Source organism: Pantherophis guttatus, chromosome 2, assembly GCF_059756535.1.
Source record: "Pantherophis guttatus breed Tessera chromosome 2, ASM5975653v1, whole genome shotgun sequence".
In the NCBI taxonomy this organism is placed as follows: Eukaryota; Metazoa; Chordata; class Lepidosauria; order Squamata; family Colubridae; genus Pantherophis; species Pantherophis guttatus.
The window spans coordinates 166,630,509-166,650,781 of NC_142064.1; the positions used below are offsets into that span (position 1 = coordinate 166,630,509).

The 20,273-nt window shown below is 37.9% G+C and overlaps 1 protein-coding gene across 1 annotated transcript; it reads right to left on the reverse strand.

Moving 5' to 3' along the window:
- Window positions 1-3,674: 3,674 nt before the first annotated feature.
- Window positions 3,675-18,903, reverse strand: GSG1L2 (GSG1 like 2). The gene is made up of 5 exons (XM_034408506.3): window positions 18,037-18,903; window positions 10,324-10,371; window positions 9,617-9,769; window positions 8,837-8,948; window positions 3,675-7,696 (listed from the first exon to the last, which is right to left on the reverse strand). The coding sequence occupies exons 1-5, from the start codon at window positions 18,329-18,331 to the stop codon at window positions 7,405-7,407; spliced, it is 900 nt and encodes a 299-aa protein (XP_034264397.1). The 5' UTR covers window positions 18,332-18,903; the 3' UTR covers window positions 3,675-7,404.
- Window positions 18,904-20,273: the final 1,370 nt, after the last annotated feature.

Here is a 20,273-nt window from a genome sequence, read left to right on the forward strand (position 1 = left end):
GATAGATAGATAGATAGATAGATAGATAGATAGATAGATAGATAGATAGATAGATATTGCAGTACATTGGGGCACCTTTAGATGTCTCCCCAAGTATGTTATTCTGATGTCTGTGTCATTCTCAGTTATTCTCTGCAGTGGTTTTAAGTAAACAATATTTTTTCTTAGTCATTTTGATAGAAGTCAATAACCTTCCAGTGAGGCAAAGTTTCTTGGCCCAGGGAAATTGTGCAAATGGATGGGAGAATCCAGGGAAGGGGAAAGTGCTTGGGGTTGTAAATCTATGAACAGTCCTTTTAGCAGAACACCTTTCTCAGTAAGTTCTTTCTCTCTCAACTGCTTTCTCTTTTTCTATCGTCATTTTTCCAGGCTGATCCTCTTTGCCTATGTTGAAAACTGCATAGCCGTCACAATGAACAGGCACCAGGAAAACGGCTGTTGCTTTTCCTTCCCTAGTAGTGCTATCTTCCCCCAGTTGATGGATTGATAAACATTATTAGGCAGGATGGTTAAACAGCTGCTGCTCTTTTCATCCACAGTCAAGAAAGGAAAGGAATCTTGTTTGAAAACAAGATTCAATGGCCACATGTGTACGTGATGTGTGGGCACACATTCAGCTTCTTAGATGATAACAAAGCCTTCATGTGATTAAAGCTGCTTCCAGTATTGTATCTGAGTTTTCATTCCCACAGGATCTATGCAGGCGTACTCTCAGCCATCATAGGAAAGGCATGCATCCATCTTCTGAATGGAAGGATGGGACATTCAGGACAGATGCAATTTTTCCCCTTCGTTTCAATAGAAAATGACACGCACGGAGAACCGTGATTATTAGTCATGATGGCTATGTGTCACTTTTCACATACTGTAAAAGATAATACACTTCTCAATACCACTTGCTAAGGTGTATAAGGCAAAAGGTACTAGTGGGTTGATATTCTGGCTTCCGGCTTGATCACCATGACAAAACCGATGCTGAACCAGATGAGTCATATTGGACTGGTCTAGCAGAACATTTTGTTCTGTTCTGGAATGTGTTCTGTCTGAATGGGTTGGTTAGAAATCCAGAGGTTAATTGCATTTAATAAGTATGCTTGCAATGTTTTGGGGAAAATTTTTAGGAAAGGCTCAGTGATGAGTATGCCATTTATTTAATTAGAGTTTGGTATCCAGTGTTGATGAAAAGAAAAAGAAGCTACCTTCCCGTCAATTATTTTCACTGGATGCTTCTGCCTTTATACTAGGGTTTTTTCAGCACATTATTTCATCCCTCATACAGGTAGTCCTCAACTTACAACAGTTCATTTAGTGACCATTCAAGGTTACACCAGCACTGAAAAAAGTGACTTATGACCATTTTTCACAGTTATGACCTTTGCAGCATCCCCATGATCAAAATTCAGATGCTTGGCAACTGGTTCATATTTATGACCTTTGCTGTGATCTTCCCAAGGTTTGTGATCTTCTGACAAGCAAAATCAAGGGGAAACCAGATTCACTTAACAATTGGGTTACTAACTTATCAGCTGCAGTGATTCACTTAACAACTGTGGCAAGATAGGTTGTAAAATGGGGCAAAACTCACTTAACAAATGTTTACGTTAACAACATAAATTCTGGGCTCAAATGTGGTTGTAAGTCGAAGACTACCTGTATTTTTATCTACACAGACCTGCTGGAAATGGTTCTTAGAATCTTAGGGTTGGTATCAACAACATGTCACCCAGATCTTTTCCCTCTCTATCTCTCTTTCAGATCATGAGAACACTGAAAAAGGGACTAGGAAATTTAATCCTTTTCTGGATTCAGCAATTGATTTAATATGGGTGAGAAATATAATCCATCATGTTATTCTTTTTTTTAAAAAAAAAATGTCTGGTCCTTTGGTTTATTTGTTGTCATATATGACTTAGACTTTATTAGTTCTTTTTCTTTCAGATTAATCATATACCTTGTTGTAGCTAATGCAACCTATGTTTGTTGAACTAATTATCCACTTATCCATCATTTTATTTTCTATTATCCTTTGCATTTTTTCTGTATGAACATGAAACTATAAACATCTTTAGTGTATAGCTATTGCATCTATCTTTCTAAAGTGCCATATAAAGATATGAGTAAAATTATTGCAAAATAAGGATTGCATATCTTTTTCCAGTGATATGCTGCAGTACTCAGAAATTAACAAAATGTGCAAATGGCCAAAATGATTATGATCTGACAGGAAACAAGACAAAGTAAAAAGTGTATGTGTCTCAGGTTTCCTAATATTGCTCCACTGGTACAGGAACAAGCTCTCAGAAGTAGTTTTGCCATTTCTACGGTAGGCAGGACTCTAATTTGAGTAGGTGAAGAGGTTTGCTCCAGAGTATCAGCTTCTAGCAGAAGGGATGTTGGAGGGGACAACAAAATGTTTATGATGTTTTCTCATGCAAAATGGTCATTAACATTACTGCTAATATAAACTAAAGCTAGAAAGAAAAAAGAACTGGGGGAAAAAAACAGATTGAACAAACATCTGACGTACATTTTGTCCTTAATGGATGAGGTAGAATATAAATATGCAACCTTCTAAGAGATGAGCATAGCCATTCTGATTTATTATTCCTCCTGATTATCGCTGCAGTTGTTTCCATCAAGAAATGAGACATTTCTGATGAAAAGACAATAATTTAAGCCAAAGTCACTTTCTCTCATCTCACGTGCGCCCACAAAGAATTCTGAAAACTGAATCGAATCTATAGGAATTTCCCCAGTTCTCCAATAATGAAAGATAACTGAAGCTTAGCACACTTCTTAAGCACAGTGGGACATCATGCCATCCTGTAGCGAGGTTTGAAAAGATTTCAGAATAGAACATGCTGCGCTGCGTAGTTTCTACATCCGTGGCAAACCAAGAATTAATTGCAGGATTTGTATTATACACAGAAGCAGATTGCTAACATTATTCCCCAATTGCAAAAATTACTGCAATATGGAATTTTATCAAAAATAGAAAAGGGAAAATAACTGAAAATGGGGGAGGGGAACTAGAAAAGGGCCGATTTGCCCTAACCACCTCTAACTTGCTGTCCTTTTGGTATTATGAGATTACAAATTCCCAAATTCCCTCTGGCAATACATCTGGAGAGCATTACCTTTCAGAACATCATTCTGATCACTCTCTCCCCCACATTGTCTACAAAACTATTCCAGACCTATTAAGAAATAGAATTTATTTGCTTCTTGTGAAAAAATACATACTGCTACCAAACAAGACATTTATCCAGCTAGTAATCTTCCTTCCTTCCTTCCTTCCTTCCTTCCTTCCTTCCTTCCTTCCTTCCTTCCTTCCTTCCTTCCTTCCTTCCTTCCTTCCTTCCTTCCTTTCTTCCCTCCCTCCCTCCCTCCCTCCCTCCCTCCCTCCCTCCTTTCTTCTCCACTTTCATGGACTTTATTTGATAAACAAAAAGATAAAATACATGTAGGTGGTATCCAGTTTGGAGATGCAGGAGCGTAATATCTGAACACAGACTTGAAATCTTTTCTCACACTGACATCATAGAATAGTTTGCCAACCTCAATCTAACCCCATATCCCAGCCATGATTTATGTATTCTTAGGGTAATGTTTCCATACCACAAAACATCTACCGATTTCAAACCACAAAAAGAGCCCAGAGAATTGGAACAAGGCATTGTGCAGCTCTTTTTATTGCACAGCAAGAATCAAATTCCACCAAACATCACTAGTGAAGAAAGGTTTTTACACTTGTAAAAAGACGATACAGTAAAAAGACGACATGAAAAAATTTCAGTCCTCAAGCACACCCATCGTAATTTGAACATTTGAAGTTAAGTGTCAAATTCAGTTTAGGTCAATATGGACGTCCAATTATTTCAGAGATCCAGCTAAATATGCTGGGGGAAGATTTTGCAAATCAAGTACAATCCCACCCCCCAACATTTATTATAGAGTTTACACTGTGCCTTGAAAACAGACAGATATGATTTTTTTGAAGCAGAACTCGCAGTGATGTCTTCTTTTCCATATCAGTGTCATCTGGCATGATAAATTCACCAACATTTCCAGAAGCTCAGTCTAGTTAATCCTATACATACTTATTTGAAAGTAAAACCCATTTAAAGCAATAATTCAGATTATATCTGTTTGCCAGTTTGCTACACTTGTCTCATAAATCTGGGGACATACAGTATTTCCTCTAAACTACATTTGGGACGACATCTAGATTTTAGAACACTGTCTGATTATACAAGTTGCTTTGTATGAATTTTTAATGCATTTCAGTACATCAGAAATAGGATTTTAAGAGTAATATATAAAACTCTTTTACTATATCTTGCAGATCAATGGTTTCTTTGACATTCTGTGCATCATTTGTTGATCCAGGCTGAGGAACTGAAAAGGGCGTGGCATCTGAGGCATATAGCAGTAAGAGTAAAATACAATAGAGTTCTTTTACCCCGAGCTTTGGTGAGCTTTACCATGAACTTTTCTTTACTGAATTCTGAAATCCATTAGAGGTTCTTTTCTGAAGCTAGAACTCATGATGTTACCTAGTTTGGGTAATGAAACATTTGCAAGAAAACAACCAAGATCAGAGAGCGCTAAGGATTCCTTATTTTAACCTTGAGTTACAAATATTCTCCTTTATTGTCTCCACCTCTTCTCCCAAACCCCTGGAGAAGTAACCTGGGCACAGGTTTCCCCCCCCTTCCTTTATAGTCAAATCACTGTTTTATCTGCACTGTACACTGGTAATGGAAAGGGCAGTCCTGCAATCTGGCTCAGGAAGAGAAGCTTAAATCCTAAGCGGTTTTATCTTATGGTAAGAAGACCTTGGACATTTTTGGTAAAGTTTGATGATTTAATGATTTTGTCCTCCTATCCAAATAATACAGGTTGCTTTAACTGTCACTCACAGCAAAAATTACAGAACTCTTAATCTAAGGCCAAGAAAGGCACGAAGAAGATTGAGCTGTTAAACACTTCATAATTATTTCCTTTGTTTATTTCACCTTTGCCTGCAGCCAAAAGTATAAAACCCAGTTGGTGAGATTTGCTTGCCAGATAATAATTACCTGCTCAAAGGATCCCTTGGCACCTGAAAGTTAAAATATGAAAGTTTTCTTTATTACTTGCTAGAAGGGAACTTTTGTCGGTGCCTCTCTGGGCATTATTAAAAGTGCGTGGTGGTTTGGGAAGTGAAACTCCATTCTAAATTATAAAACTTCACTTCTAATAAGAAAGGTCTACTGAAGTTACCCAGAGTTGAAACCTCTAAAGACATTTTAAGGAAAAAAGGACAGATCAAAACAAGACAAAACAAAACACAAAAGTTTTCCTTGCTCAGTATTTAGCTTCATCAAAATGTATGAATAATCATAGAAGTACTTTTTCTCTTCTATCCTTTTTGAAATATTTAGCACTTTCTCAATATTATTAACTACTGGTATACACATCAAATATACCAGCTGTAAGTTTTCAATATAATGCCATCACCTAGTCAAGATAAAATGCCATGGTGCAGAGAGGAATTAACTGTAAATGTGCTAGACTCACTAAAGAAAAACAAGGACTTTTCTGCATTATAACCTTAAACTGCCTGACTCACATGCATAAACTGACTAAGAGCCAGTTTGGTCTAATGGTTAAGGCAGCGGGCTAAAAATCAGAAGACTCTCAGTTCAAGCCCCGCTTTAGGAATGAAAGCCAAGTGGATGACTTTGGGCCAGTCACTCTCTCTCAGCTCAACTTATCTCACAGGATTGCTGTTGTGAGGAAAGTAGTAGGAGGAAGGAGTATTAGATATGCTCACCATCCTGAATTATTTATAAATATAATAAAGGTGGGATTTAAAAAATAAATTAAAAAAAAATAAAGCTGGTTTCCTCCAGTTTGGTCATAAGGGTATCTGATATAAACCATGCTTACTATGAGTCCCTTCCTGCTTCTCATCTGTCTGGCCCATGTCAAGAAATCAAGCATTAGCCCCCCCTTTTTTTTCTCTCCAGCAGGCAGATCTGTAGTACATTAGTTTTCCATAGAGACATTTCCCATCTGGTATGTCCATCAGTGGACCAGTAAGAAATTTAAACAATTGAAAATACAGTTTTACTACTTTTTCCAAATGGCTAGGCTAGGAGATGAAATTGGTGGAACAGTTTTATCAATATAATCTGGTTAAAAAAGAAAGATTAAAAAAGAAAGATTTGCCATTTCATAGTTACATCTGGAAAGAAAAGAAAAGAAAAGAAAAGAAAGAAGGAAGGAAGGAAGGAAGGAAGGAAGGAAGAAAGAAAGAAAGAAAGAAAGAAAGAAAGAAAGAAAGAAAGAAAGAAAGAAAGAAAGAAAGAAAGAAAGAAAGAAAGAAAGAAGAGCAATAGCAATAGCACTTAGACTTATATACAGCTCTCCAGTACTTTACAATGCTCTCTGAGTGGTTTACAAATGTCAGCATGTTGCTCCCAAAAATCTGGGTTCTCATTTTACTAACCAGTCAGAATTGATGGCTGTAGGCAGAGTCAGTCTGCAAAACTGCATTCTAAGCACTGGATCCCCAAAAAGAAAGAAAGAAAGACAGAAAGACAGACAGAAAGACAGACAGAAAGACAGACAGAAAGACAGACAGACAGAAAGAAAGAAAGAAAAAAGAAAAGGAAGGAAGGAAGGAAGGAAGGAAGGAAGGAAGGAAGGAAGGAAGGAAGGAAGGAAGGAAGGAAGGAAGGAAGGAAGGAAGGAAAGATTGGTTTTTACTGGACCATTGATGAAATGAATAAATCAGTACAAAAAAAACCACAGGTTCCCTGGCTGAGGTCCCTTCAGAAGTGGATTGGTAGCTTGGCACAAATGGTCATGGAAGGCAGTAACAATGAGCAGATGAAAAGAAGGGTTCCTGTAATAGTATGTGGTAGCCAATAGAAATGGAACCATGTGCCAACAATGAAATGAAGTCAACAGATGAAGTTGATAGCACAAGTCGGAAACCACTACTTTTGATGCACAGCAGGGAAAGACAGGCAGATGGGCTGGTGTGGATAGAAGATGCTATCAACATATCTGATATTAGCAGATCCTCAAGAAATGTTTGTTGATCCATACTCATGCTGGAGTAACCTGGTTGTGCAAATGAATTGTAAGTCCCACTAGAATCAGTGGAATTTTCTTCTGAGGATACCTGCATGGGATTATGCTATCAATCACTCTCCCTACCTAACTAGCGCTGTTAAAGCAAAAGAGAAGAGAAGACCCAAAATTAGACATGTTAAAATTATTTCCTTTGTAGGTCATCACCATGGCTTTCCACTAGAAGATAAATTCTTAACATACAAAAGAAAAATGTGACATACATACATTGGTACTTTCCATAATACAAAGCAAAATCAACAATCCTGAATCTCCTCCTTAACAATATTCTTCACAATGTGCCACAGGAATGTTATTTAACTCTGCAAATCCCATAGGACTGGATGGGTTGTGAATATCTGTTAAGGGATGCATGAAGTCCTCGGTTGTTCTCTGGAGGGTGTCAACGTACATCTTCCAAGCTTTTTCTGGAACAGGAGGATTGGATTTAGCTTGTAGACTTCTCTCCAGTTTTTTCTGTTTATATTTAAATTCCAAAATAGTTTTTGTGTATCTGTTCATTGTGGTCACAGAGGAAGCCATGCAGCAGGCAAAGGAAACCCACGCCAAGCTGTCAATTTGAGAAAAAAAAGGGGGGGGAAATGACAGGACACAGTCATACACATGCCCACCCCCAGACTGAACAGCCCACAGATCTCTTATACAGTCCAAGAATTTACACTTATTTCTAACAACCTATCTTTTAAAATGTTTCTCCATCATGTAAGAACATACTGTTGGACTTGTTTTGCAATTAAACTCACTGTGATTTCACATTTGTGCCTTTATCTTTCATTGCTTCTAAAGTTTGGGATGAATGAGCTCACATGAACATTTCTACAGGGAAATTCTGCAGAGGGAAGAGGCCAATCTGCTCCACATGTTCATGGCACCAATGAAAAAGTAGAAATGCCACTAGGCTTCATCAGTGACATTTTTTTTTGTCATTCAGTTAGCATTTCTTTTTAATTCACCACAGGACTCCCAACTAATGAAAAATGATGCATCAAATGATATGATTTGATGATATTTCAACCATCAATCCAATGCCACCAAATGCAATTTAGGCTGGTTGAGGATCATCTTTTTTTTGACAGTCCTAGGGGGGGATCCCAATCCTAACACTAAAATGGCTGCACAAAGACATTTATTACTAGTATATTGGGAGGGGGATGGTTACTGAGCAGATAATACCCTTTTAGAGGTTCTGAATATATTTGTAAAATATATCCCTTCCAGCAGATCTCTAATTGGCTTGGCTGCTAAACTAAAAAAGCTTATGCAGATGGAAGATTCATTTTCTCATCTCCTTTCAGCCACTCCACAACTGTACTTCTTTTGGGCAAATTGATAAAATACCTGGGGTCAATATATGTATAGAAAGGAATCATTCTTTTGCAAAACCTCAGAGATAGGAGAAAGATAACTTAATACAGAGCTTTCTGTACTCAGAGAAAGACAAGATATTTTTCATCTTTGAACTTCACGCACAACCCGTTGCTGTAAAGATGTTGCCATCAATATTAAGCATCCGTGTGATACACTTGAGAAGCAAGCCTGCAAGGTTTTATGATTCTATTCTCAAACATGGCTACAGTACTTTGTCATTGAGGTAAGAAAGAAAAAAAAGATAGCTTTAATTTTAATGGCTCCCTCAGAATGATTTGACTCATGCCCAACTTTTTGTGAAACGTTTTGCTTCAAAACTTACCAGTAAGACCAGCCATAATCCCACATCTGAGGCCTCCAGTCCTCCGGACCAAAATTTACTGTCATTTGAAATACGGTTGTATACATCATGTGAGCCACCATTCCAAGGAGACCTGTAACAGTCAATCATAGTTTCAACAAATTACTCCTTGATGAATTGATTTTACGGCATGTAAAATACTGAGTGAATTTCCCAAGGGGTGGGGGGAAGACATATTTGAACAGAGCTAAATTAGGGTGAGGGAAAAAGATAAATAAGCAGAAGATGACAAGTAGAGAACTAATTCATCCACCTCGATATCTTTGGTGTGAGGAATCGTACTACCTGGAGATGAACTAGGAACCTTTTACATTCAAAGCAGGTGCTTCATCTTGTTTGGACTTTCTGTCTATTCCTTGACTGTCATTGCAGCCATCTTTTGTTCCTTTGTTGCAATGGGTGGCAGTTTTTCCTCACACAAAAACACCCTTTAATGTGGAGAGTTTGAGTATCAGCAGCTAATTCTCTTAGAACAAGAGGAGTCTTCCCATCCTTAAGAATTGATCTTTTTATGCCTAGTACTGTGTTTCCCCAAAAATAAGACCCTATCTTATATTTTTTTGAATCCTGAAATAAGCGCTTGGCCTTACTGCCATGTGCTCAAAAGCCCGATTGAGCTTATTATCAGGGATGTCTTATTTTGGGGAAAACAGAGTATATATATATATAAAATTCTTTCTATTGTTCATTTTTTCCTTTGGCTTACTTTAACTCTCAACAGAAGCAATACCAAACTGTTACCTGCTAAAACAGTGAATATAGCAGCAAATGCATTAAGCTTCAGCCCATCCAGGACGCTGATGGAATGACAGATTTCAATCAACATGAGAGTGATGCCCATCAGGAGTAAAATAATATAGAGGATCTCTGCGGCAATGGACAACCATAGAACACCTGGAAAATATATATATATATACACACACACTCACAAATCAGTGCACCAAGACCATTTTAAAGACATATTTTGTTTCTATAAATCAGCAATAGGGCTACATACTGTACATGGTTATCAAATTTGATTTCTTTTCAGAGGAGCTGGCAATTGATTTTAAGGATGGTGAGTATGGCCACTTCCTCCAATCTGGAATTCGTCAGATGTTTGAGACAGTAATTATCAGCATTCTGCCATCAATTTGCCACGAGGATTGGACTCAGCCTGCAGAAGAGTCTTGCTTTTCCTGCTTCCAAATTAGAAAGCCAGGTTGGACCTCTTTAAGATTTATCTCTAAGATGACATATAGGCGGACTGCATGGAGAATTAAGGACTGTCTCATCCAGGCCCAAATTTAACATTCAGCAAAAATTCTGAACATCCATCTAAGGCAATGTATGTTTCATAAAACCTGGATGTGTGCATGAGTGTGTGTTAAAAGATTGTTTTTCCCTGTGATTCAGAACACTAGATATAAATATAGAAAGAACTTGAAACACTGACAATATATAATTACCTTGAACTGCTGGGGGTGTCAGGCTGATGAAACTTCTACATTTCTCACCTATGAGACACATAAAATGAACACTTGAAAATTAAAGATTTTTTTTAAAAAGAAACACAAGTGTCATATTTGCCCGCTCAGGTTCTTATCTTCCTAACATTTATAGGAACAAGAGCTTCCCACAAGCAGCAAGTTGGAAGCAGATGGCAGGGAAGCCAGAAGCACTGAGATAAAATGTTCCACTACTGTTTTATATGTAATGCAAATCCCTGTGGAGCCATCTTTTGGGAAAGCATCCATCCACCTGGTTTCATGTGTCTTATTCTGGTATTTGTTTATGGTACCAGAATGCAGATATAACCAGGCAGCTTTTGTTCTGGAGTGTCTCTTCTCACTTGCGTTACTTGCACTTTTACAAAAGGGGCTGTTGGTAGTATAATCCATCAGCACTTTTATGTTTGTTCTCAAATGCCAGGATAACATTATCTCATCAGAAACTCCCCTGAGAGTGTCAGTTTATCACCCAGTAGCACAGACTCTCCAAATAACCAATTGTATCTCCTATTTATGGAAATGTAGACAGTTGTACCAAAACATGCAGCATCTTCAGAGAGACAACTCAGTGGATAAACCCTGAATAACCTTGGTATGTTTCAATATTATTTTCTAGCTTTTAAAACAGGAGTGTCAAACTCACGTTGTCATGACGGCATCACATGACATATCGGGACTTTCCCCCCCTTTCTAAATCCGACGTGGGCGTGGTCAGCATGCGATGCATGTGGCCCACGGGCCAGGAGTTTGACAGCCCTATTTTAGAAGAACCTCCCCCAACCGGATAGATTGCATACAACTTCCATCACGGACAGATTGCAAAAAATTATTTTAGGACTTCTGAAGAAGCAATAGTGGACTAAAAGACAGCTTTGTTTTTAGCAATGTTCATGATTGTAGCAGAAAATGGAACTGGTGAAGGAATTGGGTCTCCAAACTTCTCTCTGGATCAAGGAGAAGACTTGGGATTGCCAAGAGTACTCCTTACAAATGGTCCCCGCAAGGAGATCATAAAACAGTGGTCTGTGGTAGATTTTAGAGGTCTGGGAACTGGGAGAGTCAGCTTTGCCCAAAAGGATGGTACATTTGCCCGCTTCCCCTCTTAATCACATTTACAGGAAATGGGTAAATTCTTTTTTTTATACTAACAATCTTCAGAATGACAAGTTTTATTATACTGGGTGATTTTCTTCCAACCCTCAGTGAAAGATTTATGCAAGTTTAAAACTTAAAAAAGCTCTTTATTTGGAAATAAGTGGAAAAAGCATAATTAAAATGTGGATTTCAGGTATTTTTTAACTGGACTAACAATCCAGTCCAGATTGACTGGAAACAAAACTTTGAAAAATAAAAATTGGAATATTTCCTGTAATTTGTTTAAAATTATATTAGAAATATATAAAGATTCTGATATATATAGATTATATATCTTTAATATATATTAAATAATAATATATTTATTTATATTTTAATATGATTTTAAACAAACTACAGGAAGTATTTTACTGAGGAAATGTTCTGGATGAGAGAAAAATATGATAAGAGGAAACTGTGAAGGTTCATTACTAGAAGTAACTAAAGAAAATTAAAGATTATAATTAAAGGAAAAGATTCACTAATACAAAATTGAAAAAAACTATTTTAATTCAAGGATATTTGATAACAATCAAATTGTTCCAGCCCTGAGTCCGGCTGGAGATAGGGCGGCATATAAATCTCATAAATAAATAAATAAATAAATAAATAAATAAATAAATAAATAAATAAATAAATAAATAAATAAATAACAATGTACCTATTGTTACCTGTCTCATACAATAAGAATGGGCTTAAAAAAGAATTAGAAGAAAATATAACTGACAATCAGGCTGGTTTGGATTCAGATTTAAAATTGACAGGATGCAAGAATAATATTGACAAGGAAGTTATATAGGACTAACAAATGAAATCGACTGAGATTTTATCAGTTAAAAGGGACACCCAAATAAGCCAAAACAGTGACTTGGATAAGTATGTTTTAATTCAGAAAAGTGATTTGGACAAATTTCTTACTTCCAAAGTAAATGTATTATAAATCCAAAGTAAATCCAAAGAGATGTATTATATTTATGAAAGAATTCCTGAGAAAAGGAAAAGAGAGAAAGAAAAGCCATTACTGAAAAAGAATAAATATCAAGACTTTTAGAAGTAAAATAAATGTTTACAAAGTTGGCTTATTTGATCAAGGTTAGACTATATTACAGCTTTTCTTGACTAGGACTGAATGATGAAGCTTTTAAGAGTTGTTTGTAGATAAGATATGGGAAGAAGAGAATTTTTGTGGTATTTTTAGAGAAAGTGACAAGCTATGGTATTAAAATTGAGAGGTGATGAAGAAAAGATGATAAGAAATAAATTTTGTCGGACATCATTTGAAGGGCATTTAATAAGGTATATATATATAATAACATATATATTATAGTGTATGTGTGTTGTTTTTATTTCTCATATCTTTTGCTGACTGCAAAATGTGGCTGCATTATTTGCCAATAGATGAGATTTGGCATGGTTTTTTTAGTTGCAGCATTAGAGAAGGTGTTAAGAAAGTGTTTGTGCTTGTATTGATGAAGTGGGAAATCATTTCTTTCTATATTTCTTTATTATGTCTTTTAAAATGTATTGTCCCTTCCCCCTTTTTTTCCTTTTCTCTTTGCCCTTTCTACTTTTTTCTTTTTTATATTTCCTTAGTTTGTATTAATTTTTTAATCTTTGTATTTTTAATAAAATATTATTTTAAATAAAATAATAATAACAAAAAGGGAAACATTGCTTTAAGTGCTCTGGGTGACCAGAGTGATGGCAGTCTCTTTATCCCTGGATGTCTTTATTCAGAGGCTAGACGACCTCTTGTTGTGGGTGCTTTAATCTGGATTTTTCCACAGGTTAGGTTTTGGAGTTGATGGACGAAACTTTTCCAGTGCTGAAGAGTTTATCTCATAGCTCCTTTGTTCTTATTTTAATTTTCTAATTTTCTCAGTGACTTTCCTTCCCTGGAAAAGTTACTGTAATTCTAAACCTCTTCCCTTTCTCTAAACCTCTTCAAGTTCTTTTCCTGCCTGGGCAGGGGGTTGGACTAGAAGACCTCCAAGGTCCCTTCCAACTCTGTTATTCTATTCTTAGCCATTTACTTTCTCTTCTGATTTAACAGCTGAATATGCTGTAACTGTTGCCAAAGATTACTCCATAAACTGGGGCTGAAACCTTTTTTTTCAAACCCAGAATTTGGTCCAGTTTCTCTTTCTGCCCCTTACTACAATCTCTCTCTCTATGACTGTAATGATCACCTCAGACCATTACAGCTGCTTTACTATTAGTTGATATAGAATGGAGAGCAGCTGTCAGTCTTCTAAGGACAAAGCTATGCGTTACCTCTTCAGTAGGTGGTTTCTATGTCTACTGTCCTTCGCTGAAGTGGATGGTGTTGTCTCTTCTAGCATTGCTTATTTTATCTTGTAGCTGGAATCATCTGAATATCAAAGTTGTTTTGCGCTAACCTATGATCACACCCCTGCACTGCTCCAAATTGCCTCTGGAGTCACTCAGTAGAATACTGCTTAGAATGGAATGGAGTGTGAAGAAAACTTTAGGTAAATCATTGTATAAATCTTTCCAGTTTGGATAATTCTAATCTTGCCAGTCCAGTCCCATGAAAGAGATATATGGGACCTGCTGTGAAAAACATCTTCTCTTGGGCAGAATCTGATATGAAATTTGCTTTGAGACAGGCCAGGTCAAGAAACAGATACTAGTGGAATTTCAGTGATGCTACTTTATTGTTGTAAGGTATATTAACAGAATTTTGAAAGTCTGTTCATAACCTTTGCTTCCCCACCCTCCTTTTTAAAGAGAACAAGGCAGGGTGGTTTTGAGTCTCACATTTTCCTTCTTCTCAAGGCTCAGTAATAGTTTCACCCCCATCCCCTTTTGGAAGCCAGATCTAAATTCCTCTGTACTTTCTGTATGCTTGGTACAAGGAGATTCAGAAATAATGTAATATAAATATAAAGCACTAAATATAAAGCACTTCTTTGAAGAATATAGAAACTGTTAAATGTATTGCATTTTCACAATGATTGCCAATGCATGATGCAGCCTGGACTCAAAGAAATAAGAGCAGATATGTGAATGGGTGCTCAGCTTGCCAACAGCTGGTAATTTGCAGAAGCAGGTAACTGACTTGAGTATTTTGCCATCCTGATGAAAATCAGATGTAATATTAAAAAAAGATAACAAAAATTGGAAAGCCGTTGTGATCCATTGGCCAGAGACCAAGTGGTAAGACTAGCAACAGTGATATGCATCTTCTATCTACAGGGATTCAATGAGGGCTGACTGGAAACTAGTAGAAAGAAAATGAGCTGTCAGGGCAGGACTAGCAACTGGCTTCCAGTACCTTATCTGTGACCCACAGAGTTGTCTCAAGAGTGGGTGGAGCCAAAACTTTCAGAATCTTCTCTTTGGGAGGATTTATGTAGCACCACAGGGAAGCGGTAGCTCAGTGGCTAAGATGCTGAGCTTGTCAATTGAAAGGTTGGCAGTTCAGCGGTTCGAAACCCTAGTGCCGTGTAACAGGGTGAGTTCCCGTTACTTGTCCCAGTTTCTGCCAACCTAGCAGTTTGAAAGCACGTAAAAAATGCAAGTAGAAAAATAGGGACCACCTTTGCTCTGTGCGCCTTTGGTGTTTAGTTATGCCGGCCACATGACCACAGAGACATCTTCATACAGCGCTGGCTCTTTGGCTTTGAAATGGAGATGAGCACAGCCCCCTAGAGTTGGGAACGACTAGCACATATGTGCAAGGGGAACCTTTACCTTTACCTTATGTAGCACCATGACTAGGATGGGTTTGCCATATATACATTCAGAAGAGAGGCCTGTTTTTTTTTAGTAGGGGTAACAGTAACAGGGTTGGACCTTGGAGGTCATCTAGTCCAACCCCCTGCTCATGCAGGAGACCTGTACTAGGGATTCAAACCACCGAACTGCCGACCTTTCTGATCAACAAGCTCAGTGTCTTAGCCACTGAGGGTCAGAAGCACAGAGGATTGGAAAATGAAGTGGGGAAGAGTCACATCACATTGGCAGGAATAAAGATATCTTTTTTCTTTCGTTCGAGGCAGAGAAATTTCAGGAATTTGTTTGTTCTAACCTGAGGTAAAGAATTGGCCCATAATACTTTTATTGCTACAAGCTTAAAAATGGCAGGAAACCACAGTGGCAGTCAGTTGTCTCCAGAGGCTACAATTTGGTCATGAAGTCAGGGAGCAAAACTGTATTTATTTTATTCAATTCCTTGAAAACAGAGAACCCCTTTTCATTAAAAGTAAACATGGTGGAAGATTTATTTTGCTTCCCTCCTACAAATAAGTATGGCACAGCATTCATAAGAGGGCTCAGCATTCCGAAGGCTCAGTGCGTTTTAACATCATTTCCTTAGGAATCTCAGTACTACCATCCTATAAAATGGAGCAGTTTTCTCCAGCAGGGCTGATGCTCACAGAGGAAAGCTTTTTATTTATTTGTTTGTTCAACTTGTATGCCGCCTTTCTCCGAAGACTCAAGGCGGCATACAAGTTGAACAAATAAATAAATAAAAAGCTTTCCTCTGTGAGCATCAAGACTCAAGGCTTTCCAGAGGCCAACTAGTCCTTGTATGGTCAAACAAGAGGTGACTTTGTGGCTCCCCTTCTATGCTTTGGGGGTGAAAGAATAGGTCATTTCAGCAAATGACAGTTCCAAAACTTTTGGAAATATGTATCTACATCTTATATTAATATCTATGGCAAGAGAGGGAGCTGACAGCAGTTCTCAAAGAAAAATCAGCCTGAAAACTTCTCCAAACGTAAGTTTCATCAATATGTGTTCTCTTCATTCCCCCACATGTCCTCATAAACTGATTTATTCTTGCTCAGGAAAAACAATTACAAGTAACTAAAAGGGTGCTGTGTGGCAATTGTCAGTGATCATTACAATTGAATGTTTTGTACTCAGCCTCTATTTGAGGAGAAAATAAAGGTTTGGAAATCCTACACTTGATCTGCAACATTAATTCTGTCCTTGGCTGCCTACTCAGGTTTCCTATTCAGCTCAGTTATAATTTGAATCATTCTGCTAATGTTTTGGTAAATGTATAGAGTCTGAAGAATCCATATACCCAATAAAGGAGTGCGATGAATCCATATACCTAATAAAAGCTATTATATTCTTCATGCATTAAAACATTATGAATGGCATCAACAACTCCCTCTTATTTGCTAATACAGGTAAAAGGCAATTATCCTGATTCTCCCAGAATCCATCTTTACTGGTAGCCCCAAACTTCTGAATAAGGGAACACGGTTTTATCTTTTTCAATCATATGCTGTATTTTAAAATACAAGTTCTTCCAAAGTCCCCAGACTTAACACCAATTATTATTCTGCATAAAAGTGTGTGTATGGGTGTGCTTGGGTGTATGTGTCCTAAATTGTAAACAAAGTGAAACAATTTCTATCCCACTTTTTTTACTTTTTTATTTGTTTATTTGTTTGTTTGTTTGTTTATTAAATATATTTATATAGCTATCTACCTCATCAAAGATTACTCTTTTAAACACTTTTCTAGTTATTTTATAAATTGGGTGAAAGAGATAACATTATGAGTTTTAATTTCTTTTCCACCCAAATACTATTCATTTTAGTGTTAACTCTGCTGTATTCTTTGCAAACAATAGAGTGTCTTATGGCTCTTTAAAGTCTAAATATTTATTATGACTGGAGTTTAAGGCTCTGTATAGTTTCTGCCAAATCAGGCAATGGGCCCATTTCGCTCCAAATAGCATTCCATGATGTCCCTTCTTGTATTGAATAAGGAGAATATGGGACAAATCATTTTAATCCCTATAATCCTTTCTCCCCTTCCAACCTCATATTAGAATAGCAAGAAAATTTTGATCTGTGAGTTGCCTAAAAGGATGAGCAATAATTATCAACACAGCTTTGGGAAATAACTTTGCAACAGATGCCATCAGGTAATAGATTGTATCCTCCCTTAAAGCATTTCATAGTCTTTGAAGATTATTTTAGAATTGGTTGGATATGTGCTAAGACATGGTTTGTTTTATCCCCAATTTATTAATCAAATCATCATGGTTACATTTACATGTGTTAGCACATAAATCATGGCTGACAAACCTTATACTGTAACATGCAAAGTCAAATCAAATCTCATTATAGACTAACATGATATGTGTAATTTAACAGCTTGTTTATAAATGGGATGTAGGTCATATGAAAAGAAATGATTCCATTATACAGATGGAAGAGTAAGACTAAAAAAATAAATAAATGAAACAGCTGAAATCTGAACATTGTTTTTGCCAGGTGGAAACAGCAATCTGACTGGATGATCCTGAAAAATCAAACAGCAACAAACCTGATTATTATTTGGATGGGAGACCACTGAGAAATCATAAACCATATTGGGGTGTAAAAATAAATCCAGAAGACAATACCAAATTACTTTCATAAGTTGCACACAGAGCTACACAACCACCCAGCCAAAACGTGAAAGAATTGACACAACTATCTTCTCTCAAAAAAAAAAAAATCAAAAAAAAAAATCAGGAAGACTGTTTCCCAGAAGGGCACTCACCTTTTCCACTGATCATCTCTTCACAAGAATGCCAAATACCGGCATGAAACTTTCGATCCACAAACTTGTCGTCTCCCGTCTCCCAGATGTACTGAACCACGCTGCTGTCATTTCCACCTGGGCTGTTCATCCCAATGCAGTGGGTGCCACCTGCGAGTTCACTGCAGAATGGTTTGGCTACTTTCTGGGTTCCTTCACACCAGTAGCTGCTGCTGAAGGCTGTGATAGAGAAGATTAAAGAGAGGAAGCCGAGCGAGAGGGCTGCCGAGGCTCTCTGCCGCCTGTCCACCCCCATTGCCTGAGAGCTGCCTTCTTCTAAAGGCAGCAGGAGGCAGCATTCAAGGATGCTGGAAACACCCACTGCTGATGCTCTCGGCTGCACATCCACTGAAAAGCCCCTCTCTGAATTTTCCCCATCAGCAACAGAGCAACAATCCTGAACTTAAGAGGAGCAGAGATGCCAACACACACTCCAGGGACTAAATGATTTGAGCCTAGTTTATCACAGCTGAGACCTGAAAGCTGGGAGCTCTGCTCCAAAGCTCTTGTCACTGCTGACGGAGATCAGCTTAAGAAGTTCAGAACCTGGCAATCACTCTTCTAAGCACACAGGAGTAGTTCCCGACCCCCCCCCACCCTCCGTCATACACAGCTCAGGAAAAGTGTTCAGATCAGACAGGACAAATAACCGGCAGACAGGCTCTGCCTTAGCACTTTGCTCTCTCAGAACAAGTCACGGCCCAGGAAATACTAGTCCCCAAAAGTTAGTACCATGGTGTCAAAGCTCTGCTCAAAGCTAGAAATGGAACAGAATGGAATGAAATAATAAAATGAAATCAGAACTCAGAGGGGAAGATCGTTCATTCACATGCACCCATCTGTTGAGACCTAGGAATATAATTAAGTCCCATGCAAACACAGGAATTAAAGATTTCTTAACTAGATATTAGAGAGCCAATGTGATGTAGCACACTGTTTCTCAACTTTGGCAACTTTAAGATTTGACTTCTAGAATCCCCCAACCAGCATTCTGAGAGTTGAAGTCCACACATCTTAAAGTTGCCAAGGGAGAGGGGTGTAATGATTAAGGCACCAAACTGGTAACTGAGAAACTGTGAATTTTAGTGCTGCCTTAGCAGAAAACCAATTGGGTGATCTCGGGCTAGTCATCTCTCTCTCATCCCAAGGAAGGAGGCAAGGAAAAAACAACTTCTTGCCTAAAAGATTGCAGAGCCTAGTCCAGGCAGTTGCCAGGAGTCAATACTGACTCAGTGCACAAAAACAAACAAACCAGCAACAGCAACAACAAAAACTTTTCCTTCTCATCCATTTTCTCCTTAGTCGATACCTTGCCATTCACATGGATCATTGAGGGTCAGCCCACCTCCATCAATGTTGGCTGCAAGGCTCAAAATAGCTAGAAGAGTCTGTTAGCCTTCTGCAGGTCAAGCATCAAGAAGGAGTTTCTGCAAAGGAACTTCCAGTTAAAGCTTTTCCTTAATCTGTGTCTACATTATAAAGAAGCAATCTTTTAGCAAGACACCTGAGCTGTGGGCTGAAAGTCTCTGGTTCAGGTTCATTGCAGTACTAGTAAAGCATGTAATCCCAAATCAAAATCTTGACAGACTTAAATTTTGAGCCCTATCCAATAAGATGTGTTCAGTGGTGAGAAAGGTAAGGTCCTGCACTTAGGCAGGAAAAAACAAAAGCACAGGCACTATCTGGCTCAACAGTAGTAAGTATGTTAGGGAACTTAGTGTCCTAGTGGACAACATTTAAATATGAGCCAGCAGTGTGCTGTAGCAGCAAAAAAAGCCAATGCAGTCTTAGGCTGCATCAACAGAGAGATAGCATCAAGATTACAAAAAGTGATAGTACCACTATAATGCACTAGTGAGGTCACACATGGAATACTGCATACCATTCTGGTCACATGATACGGGGGAGGGGGGAAATGCTGAAGCCCTAGAAAGAATACAGAAAGGAGCAACAAAAATGATAAGGAATGTGCAGGCTAAACTGTATGATGAACGGTTGTGGGAATTAGATATGTCTAGCTTTATGAAGAAAAGGATTAGGGATGATGTGATTACTATTTTCCGGTACCTGAAGTGTTGTCCCAAACAAGAGGGGTTTGATTTAATTTCAAAAGTATCTGTGGATAGGACAAGAAGCAGTGGGTGGAAGGTTGCTAAAGAGAGATCCAATTTGGAACTAAGGAAACATTTCCCGACAGC